Raw genomic sequence first — 15753 nt, forward strand, 5'->3', positions numbered from 1 at the left:
GTTCATGGACTCTAGACTGCATCCAAGTATTAAACAACAGTTTCTTTACTTAAAACGAATCGGTTCTTTTGTCTGTACTTGAATCACATGCTGGTTGAAGTAAAATCCACTGCGGTGCTGTGCAGAGACAAAATTACAAAAACTGCGTCACTGTCCTAAAATGTAATGATCTGAGTGCACAAGTCCAACCATCTCCATAAAACATTGTCTGAAAATCTTTGTGACAGTAGGAAAAGTGTTATGACCAAATGATAGTGCATCCACACGCACACATAGCTTCAAGTGTTGCTATTTTGGAAATTTGTTAAATGTTGACTGAGACCGAGAGCAAAAATAACAGGATAAAAAGCTGAAGAGAAACCACAGAAAGCCGAGCATGGCAAACATGCCTTCTTTATATCGGTGGTTGTGCGTTCGCTCTACATCTGCACAGGAAGCAGAAGGTTACGGTAAAAGTGAAACCACAGCTTTACGTCCTGTTTTATGAATATCAGACCGTTTCCCCTGAACACATACAGACACACACATCTGCAAGTCTGTGTGAAAGTCAATTATGTTAGAAACTAATACATTTGTAACATTTATTGATTGGTGCATATTTGTACATTTCTCATGATTTGTGACAGAGGCAGCAGTGAGTGCACAAGTCCACTCAGCTCTGACAGTCTGCAGCAGTCTGCGGCACTGACAGAGCTTTTCTTCTTGATGGTTCCCTTAAAAGAAGACCATACAATGAATGTGGAGTAAATATAGCTCAAAACATCTTCAGCGCCTGCTTCTTCTAGCAGGCATAGTTGTTTGTTCATAAAGCTGGTCAGTGCCAGCGGCCCACGTCTACCCCGTCTGCGTGCCCTGCTGCGTGGCTTTGTGCTGTAGTTGATGGAGGATTCAGCAGGTCAATGGCATTTCCTTCCCTGAGCTTTAGAACTGCTTGCTTCAGATTCCACCTGCAAGGAGTAACGAACGCGTGTGAGCGACCATCAAGCTTTCACATCAGTCCCTATGGTTAGCGTTCACATCCTGCTTCATTTGTTTTTGACGGCGGTTAAAACAATTATGGACAGTTTCACAGCAGTCATCATACAGTGTGCTGAAGAGTGTTCGGCTGCAAATACGATTCAAGGCCTAGAAACCCGTAGATGTTGTTTCAGCTTTGTTGTTATTTGTGTGGATGTGTGTTTGTGTGGTTTTTAGTGTTAAAGTTGAAGCCACGCCTGAGACTACTAACACGGTAAAGGGTTGTTAGTCAGTTACAAAGTGAATATAAACTATTCACTGAATGTACCCAAAACACATTACATAAGATTTCTATCAGGACGCACAGCCCTGAAACACACACGGTCTTTACAATATAAAGTGTCCTAAAATGACTAAAAAATGACTACTGTCAATGTGTCAGCTCAACACAACACTCTACAATAAAGCATGTGAAGTGTTACATTATTCTGTGATATTTTCAAAAATAATGATTTTTGCTTTTCTCCATTAGTTATTCATTAATCGAAAATGTAAATACAACTCAAATATCAACGGCACTATATGCATGATATACCACACACACACACACACACACACACACACACACACACACACACACACACACACACACACAATAAAATGTAATATGCTGATGACGAATGGCAGCGTCTGCATGTCAGTCATGTTGATGTCAGCCTAACTCTGCTCACCTACTGAGCTAAACTGGCGCCCGTCAGTCACATCACTATGTCAAAATAAACTGAATACAAATTCAGCAGCAGCAGCAGTTCAGTTGTGGCACAACTGTCTCACCTGTTTGTGTTGGGATCCCTCAGTGAAGACGCACACAGATAGCCTCCGGATTTAATCCCTGTCACAGGAATCTTTATCTGCAAAGCAATTTACACTCAGTACTCAATACATTCAGAGTTCTTTGCAATAGGATTGAGTTTGTGATTTACATTTGCTCACTATGTGGATTCTACACCAATTTTCTATACATCTAAATACTTTTAAAAAGCTACTTGTAAGCAAATACTTTAATTATACGCAGAAGGAAAACCAGTTTAGCTGCACATGCAAAACTAGAAAAGAAAGAAGTCAGGGATGACAGCATCGGTTGTCTGTGTTATTGGCACACTTGCCCTCCTAAAGGACAGTACCTGTGCAGTGTGCTTATCTACACGGTTGTATCTGTCAGTCAGATGGATGTTGTGGACCTTTAAAGGTGGCGCCCCCAGGCTTTCCATGGCAACTGGACATGCCTCCAACTCCTGCAAAGCCAGCCTGTGGTAGTCTGACGCAGCAAAGTTCTCTAAGTAGACAGCAGACAGAATGATATATGTGAGTGAACAAAAACAGGAAAGCTAGAAAATAATACAACATTTTAAAGTATGAATGGAAACAGTTACTCTTTTTACTCAAAACTTAAAGTTAAAATAAGCTTTCACAGAACACAAACCAAGAGTTTAGTTTTTAAAAAGGTTCATATGGAGTGAGTTTGGCAGGGATGTGATAGGACGAGGAGACAGTTATTCCCTTTTATTCAGAACATAAGCGTCACACTTCTATACTTGTATAGACGTTAGCTGGTTAGAGAATTTTGAGGATGTCTGTTCCAGTTTTAGTGAAAGCAATGCTAAACTGGTGGCCAGCGTTAATGACCTGGAAAGCCGACAGAACATGCAGGTCTGGTGGAATCCATCGAAGGTGAGTGCAGAGCCCATCGCTCACCTGTTGCTAAGCCAAACTTAGCTCAGAGACCATGGCCTGTAATCATTCGCCTTTATCGCTATCAGATAAAGGACCTTCTGATCCGCGAGGCTCGGCGGGGAGGGAAGTTGCAATAACATTACCAGCAGAGAGAAGGGATGGCTTTGCTCAGCCGCTGACGTGAGGGATTATGTGGACAACCTATCCACTGTATTTGTATCATCCTGAGCATCCATGTTATGTTATTAACTACCGCAGTCACGTTATCCTTTGCTGCAGTATGCAGGAGGCTAGATGATACCTGGCTGCTATGGTTACGGGAAGACTGTTCAGCAGTGGTTTTAAGTATTTGCTCATGTCAGCACTCTGCATACTTGTATACCGTAATTGTCGGGCTATAAGCCGCTACTTTTTGCACAAGCTTTGAACCCTGCAGCTTTTAGTCAGGTGCGGCTTTTCTATGGATTGTCCATGATTGTTGTCATATCGTAAGACGATTTGTTTTGTTTGTTCCGCTGTTGTACGGCACTACGTTGCCTGGCGGAAGGATCGGGGTTCAAGAGTGGTATGTTAGTCACATGTCCGTCCGCCAGGCAACGTAGTGCCGTACGAAGTAGCGCGAAAAACAAACTTCAAAGTAGCGCTACGCATTCAGCGGGAGGCGTGGATGATGAGCGGCGATAAACTTGCGAAAAGCAAGTTATGCCCAACTCCACCGGTGGATTCTGACAGCGTGGAAAAGTGTGAAAACATCCACGATCACTAACGGATTTCTAAGGGCTGGACTGCTGCATGATGGAGAGGAGGACACCGCCACGGCCCTTCAGAGGGTGTTCGACTCTGACAACGAGGATTTCTTTGGTTTTGAAAGTGACAACGAAGGAGAGAAGCGGAGAGTGGATGACGAAGCCATCCTGAGCCTGTTTGTATCCGACACTGGAGGAGAGGACTTTGGTGGTTTTAGAGCGCAGGAAGAAGAGAAAGATGGTGAATGACTGACTTTTCTTCTTGTTAAAGCCGTGTCACTGCACCTGAGCCTAAAAGGTAGTCCGGATCTATTGTTCTGGTGTGCTGCAGGTTACTGTTATGTACTACATGTGCAAATATGTACCCATAACTTGTTTTTCAAAATATTAATAAAAGGGGTGTGTCTCCAAACAGCCATCTCTTTCCTGACAATTCCCTTTGTGCATATTCTCTTACATATGATGAGTCAACATTGAAACACCTGTGGCTTTTGGTCAGGTGCGGCTAATGTATGTACAAAACAGGATTTTCCCCTGATTTTAGCTTGTGCGGCTAATATTCAGGTGCGCTTTGTAGTCCGGGAAATACGGTACATACATGCACGTATTGGTGCCGCTTTTATTTTACTTTTTTCTTTCTCACTTTTCAACATTCTGTGTATCTGGTAAGATGTTCTGTTCTGATGTGGTTGAAGGCACAGCCATATCTGACCAGAAGCTTAAAGGTTTAATTACGAATCTATTCTACAGAATTTTTGTTTTCTCTTTTTGAATAAGGTAGGAAGTGTTTTGGTGAGCTCGCTGCTTTTCCTTTTGGCAGCCGTCATCAGCTGGGGAAAAAGTAGTGGGGGTGGTTATGGAGTAGTGAGTATGGAGGGGTGGGAATGATCTGATTCTAATAGTAACGTTTTAGGAGGCACAGTGGCCTCGGTTGTGTTGGTTTCATTTGTGTTTGCAGGACAACCTTACCCTATTGTACATGCATGGCTCTATCTGTGCACGAATCTCTGTCGAGGTTGGGTAGTGCTGTAGACTCGTTAGGTGGAATATTGAGGTGTAAACCACCCTGCTAAAAGGATGTTCTCACACATCAAACAGTGCAGGGCAGCGGTGGTTTGTTTTATATTGTTTTGTGTTATTTAAACAGGAAACACACATTTGCAGGTCGGATAGCACCCATCTCACTGGGGGAGGGGCAGCATTTTCACTCCACTCGTCAGGCCAAAGCCAGAGGTGTTTCAGTCGTTACTGATCCAGATGTGTGCTTTGAAAAACATGGTCATTTCTGATACGTTAAACTCTCGTGCCAATCATGAATCTTCCCGATGCCCCAAAATACGGAAAACATTAGTGATTTAATTAAACTCTTCTTGCAGACAAGAATTTTCTAAAATTCATGAAAAAACAAATCTGCTTTCCCCCAAACGAATACAACAAATGAGATATTTAGCCTGACGATTTAGGATACACTGAAAGACTTTCTGAGGGGGCAATTCATTTCTTATTCAGCAAACATGAGGAAAAAGGGAGTGACTTGAATTAGCTAACCAAATCAAAGAAATACTTCAGCTATATCCAAGGATAAAAAACAAACAATTATATAATAGACGGTAATGCTGCAGACTATGTTTGACATCCTTTCAACACTCAGTTTAATGTCAGCTTCTAAAGTGTAAGAGTTTGTTCTATATGCACAGACAGAGCTGACAGGATGCTATCCAACAGCTGAAGGGTATCCAGGCAAAACTGCATATTCCCAAAAACAGAACGACCAATGGTACCATCACCTCAGATCATGTTAGAGTAACAACACATCCAGGTCTCTCAATTCTCAACTTTATACCTCTGAGCTTCCACAGGAGAAAACTCTGATGGAGAACTTTTTAATTCTTTGAATATCCCACGCTCTCTCCGAAATGTAACCTATAAAAAGGAACCTATAAAACAGGCGGAAGTTAAGATTTCATCAGTCTGGAAAGTCTCCGGGCCAAGATGGATTTCCTGATTTTTTTTTAAAGCATTCTCAGTATTGTTTTCACCTCAACTGTGTGTAGCATTGCCATATTTAAAGGAGTCAGCCAAAGTCCCTTCATCGTTCTATGAAGCATGTATGACTGTTGTTCTAAAGAAAGGTAAAGATCCACTCGAATGCTCATCTTACAGGTCAGTCTCCTTACTCACTGACCAAAGTTTTAGTGCATAGGCTGGAAATCGTTTTACCATCAATCGCATCTGAAGATCAAACCAGCTTTATTAAAAACCAGTATCTGTCATCCGTTTGATATATTATATTCTCCTCGCACGGAGACTCCAGACTGTATTTGCTCCCTGGATACAAAGAAGGCGTTTGATTGTGTGGAGTGCGAGTATCTATTCTCAAGCTTGGGAAAATTCAAGTTTGGACCCAAATTTAATTTTTGGATAAAATTGCCCTAAACCCTCAATCCTTTCAAACTCCCAGCAGTCACAGCTGTTTAACCTCCAAACCCAGCAAGGGTGTCCCCTCAAGCCCGTTACTCTTTGATGTGGATATAGAGCCACTGGCCATGCTACGAGGCTGAGCAGATGTCTCTGGGAAGTGGAGGAGAGGAGTCATGCATAAAGTATCCCTGTATGTAGAGGATCACCTGGTCTTCTTGTCATGTGAATCTATACATCCTATTTTCTACATTTTTACTCCGTATGTTTGCAGGATGCAAAGTGAACTGAATACACCGTAAACACTGCAACACTTCCACGCCTTTTTCATTTTATTTTTTTACACATGGAGGGGCAAACACCCTTGAGTGAAAAACTCTGGTCTCCACAAGTCTAAGCATAATTTCCAGTATTACTATTGGGCATCTAATATATGCTGGACCAGGTTTTGGTTTAATTTCCAATTCCTGTTAAAGACACATCTGTCTTGGCAATACTTGGATCTCCACTTTCCTTGGCCTCCATCAAGTCATTTGATAATCCAGTGGTGAGGCACACACTCAGATGAAAAAACACCGGTGAGACTGACTGTTCTCCTTTGAGTCCAGTCTCACCACATTATGTTTTTCAACCATCCTTAAGCGATTCTGTGTTTCAGGATTGGTGCAGTAGGTGCTTCGTATCTTTCATGAAACTCTCTGAAACATTCAATCTCCTGCACACAAATCTTCTCAGAGAGCTTCAGATCAGACACTTTGTTCAATCTCAGATGTCCTACTTCCAGAGGCTTGAAGACGGCTGATATGTTCCTATATTTGTATCCATCTCAGAAAGGGTTAATATCTGTTATTTATGACACGCTGGGTGTTCCCCTCTTTATTTTTAATTTAAATTTTTTTTTACTATGCAAATGTCTGTCAATGTTCTGCTACTGGAAACTGGATTTTCCAGAGGAAGCTACCCGAGGGATTAATAAAGTTTTATCTAAGTTTTATCTTCTCTACTAAAAGATGTGAACAAAGCATTACAGACAATCCCTACTGCAACCATCTCCAAAACGAATCAGCTGATCTAGACCACAGCAGCAGCGACCGCTGAGGTGCTTGGCTACAAAACGAACAACCACAAAGAGCAGTGCCCCCGTATGTTAGCAGGGAGGGACGTTCTGGGGAAGCACTGAAAGTTGGCTAAGTGTGATCTCTAAGAATCTGCCAAGCAAAGACTCACAGCCTTGGTCACCACTTGATAAGGTTTATCAGACAGAAGGCAAGAGAATAAACTGTACTCTTAGTGGCAGGGGAACAATATGAGAAAAGCCCCACCAAGGCTAGAGATGGAGAAGGGGAGAAGACACAACCTATAACAGCATTGTTCAGTGGCTAGTGGATGTGAGAGCAGACGGAGCAACAGGCTCCAGTAACCATCACAGTGCAGACATCCAGTAGGTCTCCAGTATGAAGAGTTGGACTGAAGCTGGGTAAATTAAGCTCTCTTCCCTTAAACAGCAGGTTAATTGTGCTGAGACCTTCTGTGATCCAACTTCTGTACCCACTTTCTCAAACAGATGGAAGCGGCAAATTTTTCCTGTCCTGTTTCTATTCATGTTTCTATTCATGTTTCTATTCATGTTTGTTCCAGGAATGGTCGATTAAATGCTGTCTGAGCATCCAAGCTCCATTGCAGGTGTTCTGTGTCTTGCTGCTATTGCACACGGCTACAATGGAGGACATCGAGGCAACGGTATAGCTGGCCCTATTCCAGGAAGTAGGCTCAGCTAAAACTCTGAATTTGTTAAGTCTGTGATAAGGGCTAAGTCAGTTACCAGGGCAACAGAGTCTGAAGTAAACATGCTGGCTGGCAGGTTTTCTTCATCAAGCAACTTCTCCCCACCTGCTGACACTCAGATTCATTCTCTCATTCATAGATTTGCTATCAAATCACGTAGCAGAGCAAGAGAAGTTTTTCCAATCAATGAAATCCCAGTTAATCGTTACTTTGCTATTTTTTGTACTTAACATGAACTCTTATTATAATTACATCACAGATCTATTAACTTTAATAAGCAGTCACACTGATGGAAAAACCTTTGGCCCAACTGGAACTGGGAAACGAGGTCTTGTCTGGGTTAATCTCACCGTCATTAAACTGTGGCTGAATTTCACTTTCTGGTCCTCCAGTTTAACAAAGCTAGTCCCATAAAAGTAGACCTATCAGACTGACCATGGCTCTCCAAGGTAATGAGGTAGTGCAGATACGAGTGGGCAGAGGTGACTACCTTCAGAGGGCTGCAGATACAACAGGGAAGATGCAAGTGCAAGGAAAAGGGCGAGGGGCAACACTGCACAGTAATAACAGGCCAGACAAGTGGGACTCAAAGCCAAGGTTTCAAACCACAGCGCAAGACAGAAGGCAGGAAGTGGAGGCAGGCGAACCAACGGTGCAAAGTAGTCCCTCTGAAGGCAGCAGCACGTTGTGCACCAACAAACGCTAAAGTGAGCAGAAAATAGAGAAAGGAAAGAACCAGAGTGGACACAGGCAATCAAGTCGCCGAGAGAAAGGGAAGTGACTGCAACTGCAAGATCTGGAGAACGACCTCAGCATCATTCTGAAGCATTCAGTGCATGGCCAGGTCGAAGCTAAGCTTAACTTCATGGACGACATGTGCGGAGAAGAAGGGTCGTCCAGGGCTGGAAGGAAAGAGGGAGACAGATCAAGCAAATGATGGTGAGGCTGGCAAGAAAAGCGATGAAGGGGCAGAGATCCAGCTCTGAAATTGCTACGATTCTCTTTGTTGATGTGGGAGGAGGGTTTGAGGTTGGCAATGAGAGGAAGCAATCCAAGTACTCGACCTGGCAGCTGAGTCTCGGGAGGCTGACTGAAATGCTGTAATATGCTCACTGGAAGTCAGGTATCAGGGCTTTGTTGGCTCCTCAACTTCACTCCTCCTCTGCAGTCTACGCTGCACGGGAGCAGCGCTGATGCCAGCCACCAGAAAACTGGCAGCAGAAGCATAAAGCCAGCATGTGGTTGTGATTACAGAGATCGCACAAGGTCTGGGGGCTAAACAACAGGGGATAAACATCCTTGGCTGGTGGTCCTCAGCTGATGCCACCCATAGATGTTTACTGTGGCTCCCCCAGGCAAAGGCCTTCAAGGGGCACCTGAGCTAAAGAGCATCATTAAAGGTTATCCTGCATCCTGCGTAGTGATGTGAGCTTTTAGCTGCTTTTTGAATGACAATGTGCTCAGATTGTGGAGTTTCTAGAAGAGGACACCACAACTGCAAAGTCGTGTTGTCAGCTGTCGAGGTAGAAGAGGGTCAGATATTAGAGCAAGAAGGGTTAGGCTTTATCATTCACTCACTGCACACATAACGTGCAAAATGTTTACAATTAGTAAAAGTACATTATCATGCACCTCTCTTTTATCATTTCTTTTAACCTCCTAGGACCTGCGTCCACATATGTGGACGTGACATTTTGGGTTATTTAGACCAAAATACTCAATTTTGCTCTATAAGGGCCTGATATCCACTTACGAGGACATTATGCTGCTACTGTTCTTTCAAAATTTTAAACAAATATCCTCATATGTGGCTCTTATTTTTCTTAAAAACAAAAAGATAAAAAAATAATCTGGTAATAGTTTGTTTTTACATTCATCAGGTCCCAATCAGCCCAAATATCAAAGAGATTAAAAATGCTGCTGTGGAAGAGTTCAGGTCTTAGGAGGTTAAACCCAACTTAAATTATGTTAAACCACCAAAACAGGTGATGACATTCAAACAGTAATTAGATCACCATGTTTTTGAACATGTGCAACAAACCACAGAGTGGTGCTAAATCCTGAAGCCAGCCCAGGTCAGCTGGAGCTGAAAACCTGAAGAATTCACTCTCAGGAGTGCAGCTGAAGTTAACGTCAAGTTGAATTTTTCTACACTCTCAAATGACACATTTCTGAGCGCGACAGTACATGATCGAAGCTGCTGAAATGAAAAGTTTCACTAACTGTAAGCTTTTGTACTCACTCTGTAGCAGGTAGTACATTGTGCCGATCCCTGCACCCGTCAGCACGGTGGTGAAGATGGTGAGCTGCTGCAGGTGACTGTTGGAAATCCTCATGCTTGCTTTCTTTCCTGAAAATAATGACGAGGATCTGGTCAGTATACAGAGAGCGTCTGTGTTTTAATAAGGAAGTATTCATGGTTTGCCATGAATTCTGTGGTAACTACAGGACACAACCTAAAAGCTTCTGAGAGGCTTCAGTCTTACACATTTCCAATTTTCTGAAAGAGAAAAAACACGTTTTGTCATTTTTAATAGCAAAACATATGGTGACCCCCTGACCCCCTCTCCTACACACATACAGTTGAACAAGTACTATTAATATCACCGCCTACATCCATGAGACAGCTCAGCTAATGATGGTAAAGGTTGCCAACACAGGCAAAGACACATACATGCACATTCTGTGAATGCATCCAAGTCTGGTTTCCCTTATTTTCAGTCATATGTATCCTGTGTTTATGGTGGCTGCTAAGATTGAACATGTCCAAACCTAGCACAGGTAATCCATATGAGCACAGCGATGTGTGCTTAGCCCCTCCTATATTCCCTGTTCATACACAACTGTGTGGCTAAACATGAGTCCAACACCATCATTAAGTTTGCGGATGACACAACCATCAAAGGCCTCATCACAGACAACGATGACTCTACTTCCTGAGGAGGCTGAGGACGTTTGGCATGAACGCCAACATCCCCTCAAACCTCTACAGGTGTGCGATCGAGAGCTTGCTGACGAGCTGCATCACAGTCTGGTACAAAGCTGCTGTGCCAGCAGCCGGAAATCACTCCGGAGGGTGAAAGCAGCAGAGCACATCACTGGCATGAGGCTTCCTGCCATTCGGGACATTTATCTCCAGCGATGCCTCCGTAAAGCACACAGCATCACCAAGGACCACAGCCACCCAGCACATCAGCTCTTCTCTTTGTTACCATCTGGCAGACGTTACAGGTTCTGTCTGCTCGGACTACAAGACTCAAAAACAGATTTTACCACCAAGTCGACACCTCAACCACAACACTTCACAGGATGCACACAGCTGTCCTGCAGTTTCTCAGGTACACAATACACTCTGCACTGGTCACCCCATTCTTATTTTTTTGTTAGTATTTAAATAAAAATAAAAACCCTTCCTCTTACTGACCCTTAACCCTTACTGTCCTGCTGAGTGACTGTCTTCTGCTCGTCAAATACATTTTGACCCTGTGCTAACGTGCACATGACAAATATAACTGAAGCTAATGAGCCAAAATGTTAGGCTCAGCCTGGCAGTTTTATATCAGCGCAAGTGGCTCCTCAGACTGAGGAAGAAATCAATGGCTGCACCTCTATAATAGGGAAGTTTAACTGCAGCTGAGAGTCTCGGTTTAGCTGACATGCAGAGGCCTTAGAGCAGGGGTGTCAAACTCAAACACACAGTGGGCCAAAATTCAAAATTGGAACAAAGTCGCGGGCTAACGTTAATATTTATTGAAATATATTTATTCCTCCAGATATAAGAATGAATCTTTTCTTATGGACTCAAACACGTTGTGCTGAAAAACTGAATATGGAACAAGCAAAGCTTAATACTAAACAATATATATATTAGCTGTATAATACCAGAAGGCCAGCTCTGATAATAACTTGGTATGGCTTCGCAGGCCAAATGTAATTAGGCTGCAGGCCAGAGTTTGACACCTATGCCTTAGAAGGTTCAACTCATCACGAGTTTTTCACAAGACAAACTATCTACATAAGAAACAAGTAAACAAGTATAGTTAAGTACACGGGGTTTTGAAAAGTAACACTTTTCTTTCTTAAATATCATTTTGCTTCTTGAGGAAGGGAAACCAGGAGAGGGCTGAGGTGTGCCGAATGAAAGAAAACTGGACTGACTGAGTGGTTCGTTTAAAAGTGACATTTTTGGTTCTGATTGTTGTCAGTATGTCAGCAGAGCAGGGAGATCTGCTGACATACTGATGATTTTTGTTAGAGAGACTTCTGGATGTTATTCAGGATGTCGCCATAGACAAAATTGAACATGCTCCTCTAAGATCCATGAAATGACATGTGGTGTGCCTCAAGGGTCGGTTCTAGGCCCTGTACTTTTTAATTTGTATATGTTGCCTCTCGGCAGTGTCATCAGGAGGCATGGAGTGAACGTCCACAGTTACGCTGATGACACGCAGCTGTACATCTCTGTGTCTCCTGATGACACCAGACCAATGGATGCCCTTTTTAACTGTGTCTTGGATATAAGATCTTGGATGGCAGAAAACTTTTTACAGCTTAACCAGGACAAAACTGAAGTTTTAATTGTCGGTCCTGAGGCTCAGAGAGAGAAACTCTTGTCTAAATTAGAGGCATTTTCACTATGTCCTTCGCTACAAGTGAAAAACCTGGGTGTTATTTTTGACTCTGAGCTTGGTTTTATCCCACATGTTAAACATGTAACCAAAATTGGATTTTATCATCTAAAGAATATAGCCAGAGTCCGCCCTATTCTCTCTCGGGCCAACACGGAGATGCTGATGCATGCTTTTATTACCAGTCGCATTGATTACTGTAATGCCCTGCTCTCTGGTCTTCCTAAGAAGAATATTTCAACTTTACAACTCTTGCAAAACTCGGCAGCTCGTGTGCTGACGAAGACCAGAGGGCGGGCCCACATTACACCGGTTTTAGAATCGCTGCACTGGCTCCCCGTGTGTTTCAGGATCGATTTTAAAGTTCTTTTACTGGTTTTTAAATGTCTTAATGGTCTTGGGCCTTCTTATCTCTCAGATCTGCTTTTACCATACGAACCCTCGCGGACCCTGAGGTCCTCTGGTACTGGCCTTTTGATTGTCCCTAAAGTCAGGACACATACTCACGGAGAGGCAGCTTTTCAGTGGTATGGTCCTCGTCTGTGGAACAGCCTGCCGGAGGAGCTCAGGGCCGCAGAGAACGTACATGTTTTTAAGAACAGGCTCAAGACCCACCTTTTTAATTTAGCTTTTACTTAGCGTTTATTTATTTTATGCTTATTTATTCTATCCTGTTATTCTATTATTAATTTAGGCTTTACCTAATATTTCTTGATTTTATTCTTATTCATTTTTTAATCTTCTTACTCTATTTATATTTATATTTATATTGTATCCTGTTCTTATTTATTTTATCATTTTACCCTGTATACATCGTATTGCGTCATATCTCCAGTGTTTCCTCGGAGGGCGCTCTCTGCACCGGGGCTGTTATTGACCGTGGCTGCTGGGTCTCTGGGGGTCCTCTCAGCCTGGTTGGGGGGCTCCTTTGCCTCCCTCCTGCTGTGTGCCCAGCCCGGAGGCTGCGGTCTGTGACCGGCTCCCGGTGCAGACGGCTCTCTGTTATAATGTTTCCTCACTTGGCTCATGCGAGCCCAGCCCAATTTTTACTCTTTAAGTGTGCGCGTGTGTGTGTGTGTGTGTGTGGGGGGATATATGTGTATTGAGAGTGTGGGGAGTGAGTTGGAGGGTGGGGTGGGCTGCTTTTAACTATGTAAAGCACTTTGTACTACATTTTTTCTGTATGAAAAGTGCTTTATAAATAAAGATTGATTGATTGATTGATTGATCTAAACAGTTTCAATCTTCTCAACATTGATGTTATTCCCCAGAGGGTCTGCAGATGGAAATTAGCCCAAGGCTATAATCTGGCATATTTACATTTGTTAACATGTTCATTAATATGTATTGCCCCTCTTTCTAAAAATAAATAAATAAATTCTGAATGCAGAAGAGAGCTGTGGGATTTTAATATGACCGGTAACAGCTTCACTGTTGGTCTGGTGTTTTTGGAGAGACGTGCACGCCTTTGGCCTGCAAACATGTGTTGGACATTACATGTTTGAGCAGACTGTATTAGTACATGTTGAGAGAGCTCATTGGTTTTACCTATTACAGGATGTGTCCTGTATTAAACCTTGTTAATGACACCGTCTTCATAGGCCACCGGTTGGGACTGAACCAGCTGATGCTAATTTGGAAGATTGCTTTGTAATTCCTGACAGGTTTGAGACGGTGTGGTGACTTTTCGCGCCTCCCTTTCTTCGCATGTTCAATACTTTTTCCCTGCGTCGTTTCTCGTTATTGCACAGAATCATCTGCGGTTTGATTTCGTTACATGTGTGGACTGAATGGGTTGCACCAGCATCTGGTCTATCACTGCCTACAGATAGCGTTAGCATTGCACTAACTCAGTGCATGAGTGAAACACGCAGCGCTGCAACAGGTCCTCCAATAATCCGTCAGAATGCAAAGAAAGTGGAAAGGAAAAGATCTAACAGCAGCACCGTCGTGGCTGCGCAGACTGTTGACCGTTGTTGAGAGCAGATAAGCACCGGTGTGAAGTGCACAAGGCAGGCAGACGTGTTCTGTGCATACTGGGTCCCAGCAAGAGTAATGCTGAAACACATGCAGCCGCAAACACCGCGCATTCGCTGCGTGTCAAGGTTGCTCACAATGATATTTAAACAGCTAAGGTGCATCCTTGGAGACAACTATAACACCACACGTCGACACAAACACTCACCTCGCGTTACGGTGGACCACTGTATTCTCTCCACATCCGGTAACGTCACAAAACCCGTAGCCAATCGGTTGTGGGTGCGCTTTATCAAACAGCCGGATGGGCCGGTTGTCGCTTGTTCACGCAGGGGGTGTTTATCGAAATATGATATTAGACCCTGTCGGGCGTGGTTCAGAAAGAAGCTGAAGCTGGAAGCCTTCCTCTACTGCAGTACTACACGGGACCTGTTTATGGTGGTCCATCAGCAGCACGTCTCACCACCATCATACATGCCCTGCATCACCCTCACATGTCACTCCCGACTTCTTCATAGTGATGTGATCGATACTGAAACATCGATTCCTCCCATACCAGTCATTTATGTTCTAGAAGCGATTCTCATATTAAAATATCGATATTTTAGTAATTTAGGGTAAATATCATTCTGATTCTCTACATTGGAAGGAACTACTTCCTCTCACGTCTTTCATAGTCATGTGTGAAACACGGCTGTATAAATGTGTGGCAGCCCCTGGTGTGCGCACTCACAACAATAGCTGAGCGTAAACGGAGTCATATGTGGACGTATTTTACCTCCACAAACAGCAAAGACGTGGTTTGCGATACATGTGGCAAGACAGTGAGGTGTTGTGGCCACACCACTAACCTCATCAAGCACCTCAGAGTAAATCATATCACAGAATATGACGAGCGTATGTTGAGGTGAACTGAAGAGGAGGACAGGTGCTGCTAGGGCGAGACAGACGTCTCTCAGGGAGTCCTTTAGTGCTGCAGGCAGGCAAGGTGTTCAAATAGCACAACTTCAGGTTCTTATTTCTATATGTTAATTGTTTATTATTAAGTGATAAGAACAAGTAATCTGATGTCCTATAAGCATTATGAAGCTATAATTTGAGACACAATAAATAAAATAAGTTTTTGTACAAAGTATCGGTATCGGATCAGTATCGTCGATACCACCCTGATTTTTACTTGTATCGGATCGGACAGGAAATCGGTGGCACATCACTGCTTCTTCATGTAGTGCCGCAGCTCCGCTCTCTGTGCTCTATCATCTGATTCATCTGATTTCTTATGGGGTTAAAAAGAAGCCAGTTTAAAATGAAACAAAAAAAAATACTGACATTGAAAAAGAATATTGTAAGTGAAATAAATAAACAGAAAAATTTTGTATTGAAAGTGAAAAAAAATACTCATTGAAACTCTAAATATAGACATTAAAACAAATAATTCCCAACCAAGTCACCCTTTTCTCCACTGCTTGTGTCGCCATCGTGTTCTTTCGATCACTACAGAAAGCTCG

The 15753-nt window shown here is 43.1% G+C and overlaps 1 protein-coding gene across 1 annotated transcript; it reads right to left on the reverse strand.

The window, feature by feature from the left end:
* Positions 1-424: 424 nt before the first annotated feature.
* Positions 425-14481, reverse strand: coa1 (cytochrome C oxidase assembly factor 1). The gene is made up of 5 exons (XM_085378492.1): positions 14454-14481; positions 9883-9990; positions 2142-2293; positions 1792-1868; positions 425-947 (listed from the first exon to the last, which is right to left on the reverse strand). The coding sequence occupies exons 2-5, from the start codon at positions 9974-9976 to the stop codon at positions 815-817; spliced, it is 456 nt and encodes a 151-aa protein (XP_085234618.1). The 5' UTR covers positions 9977-9990; positions 14454-14481; the 3' UTR covers positions 425-814.
* Positions 14482-15753: the final 1272 nt, after the last annotated feature.

The sequence above is a fragment of the Diplotaxodon limnothrissa genome, linkage group LG18 (assembly GCF_057381915.1).
Source record: "Diplotaxodon limnothrissa isolate DT_005_m linkage group LG18, D_limnothrissa_male_GT1.1, whole genome shotgun sequence".
Taxonomy (NCBI): Eukaryota; Metazoa; Chordata; class Actinopteri; order Cichliformes; family Cichlidae; genus Diplotaxodon; species Diplotaxodon limnothrissa.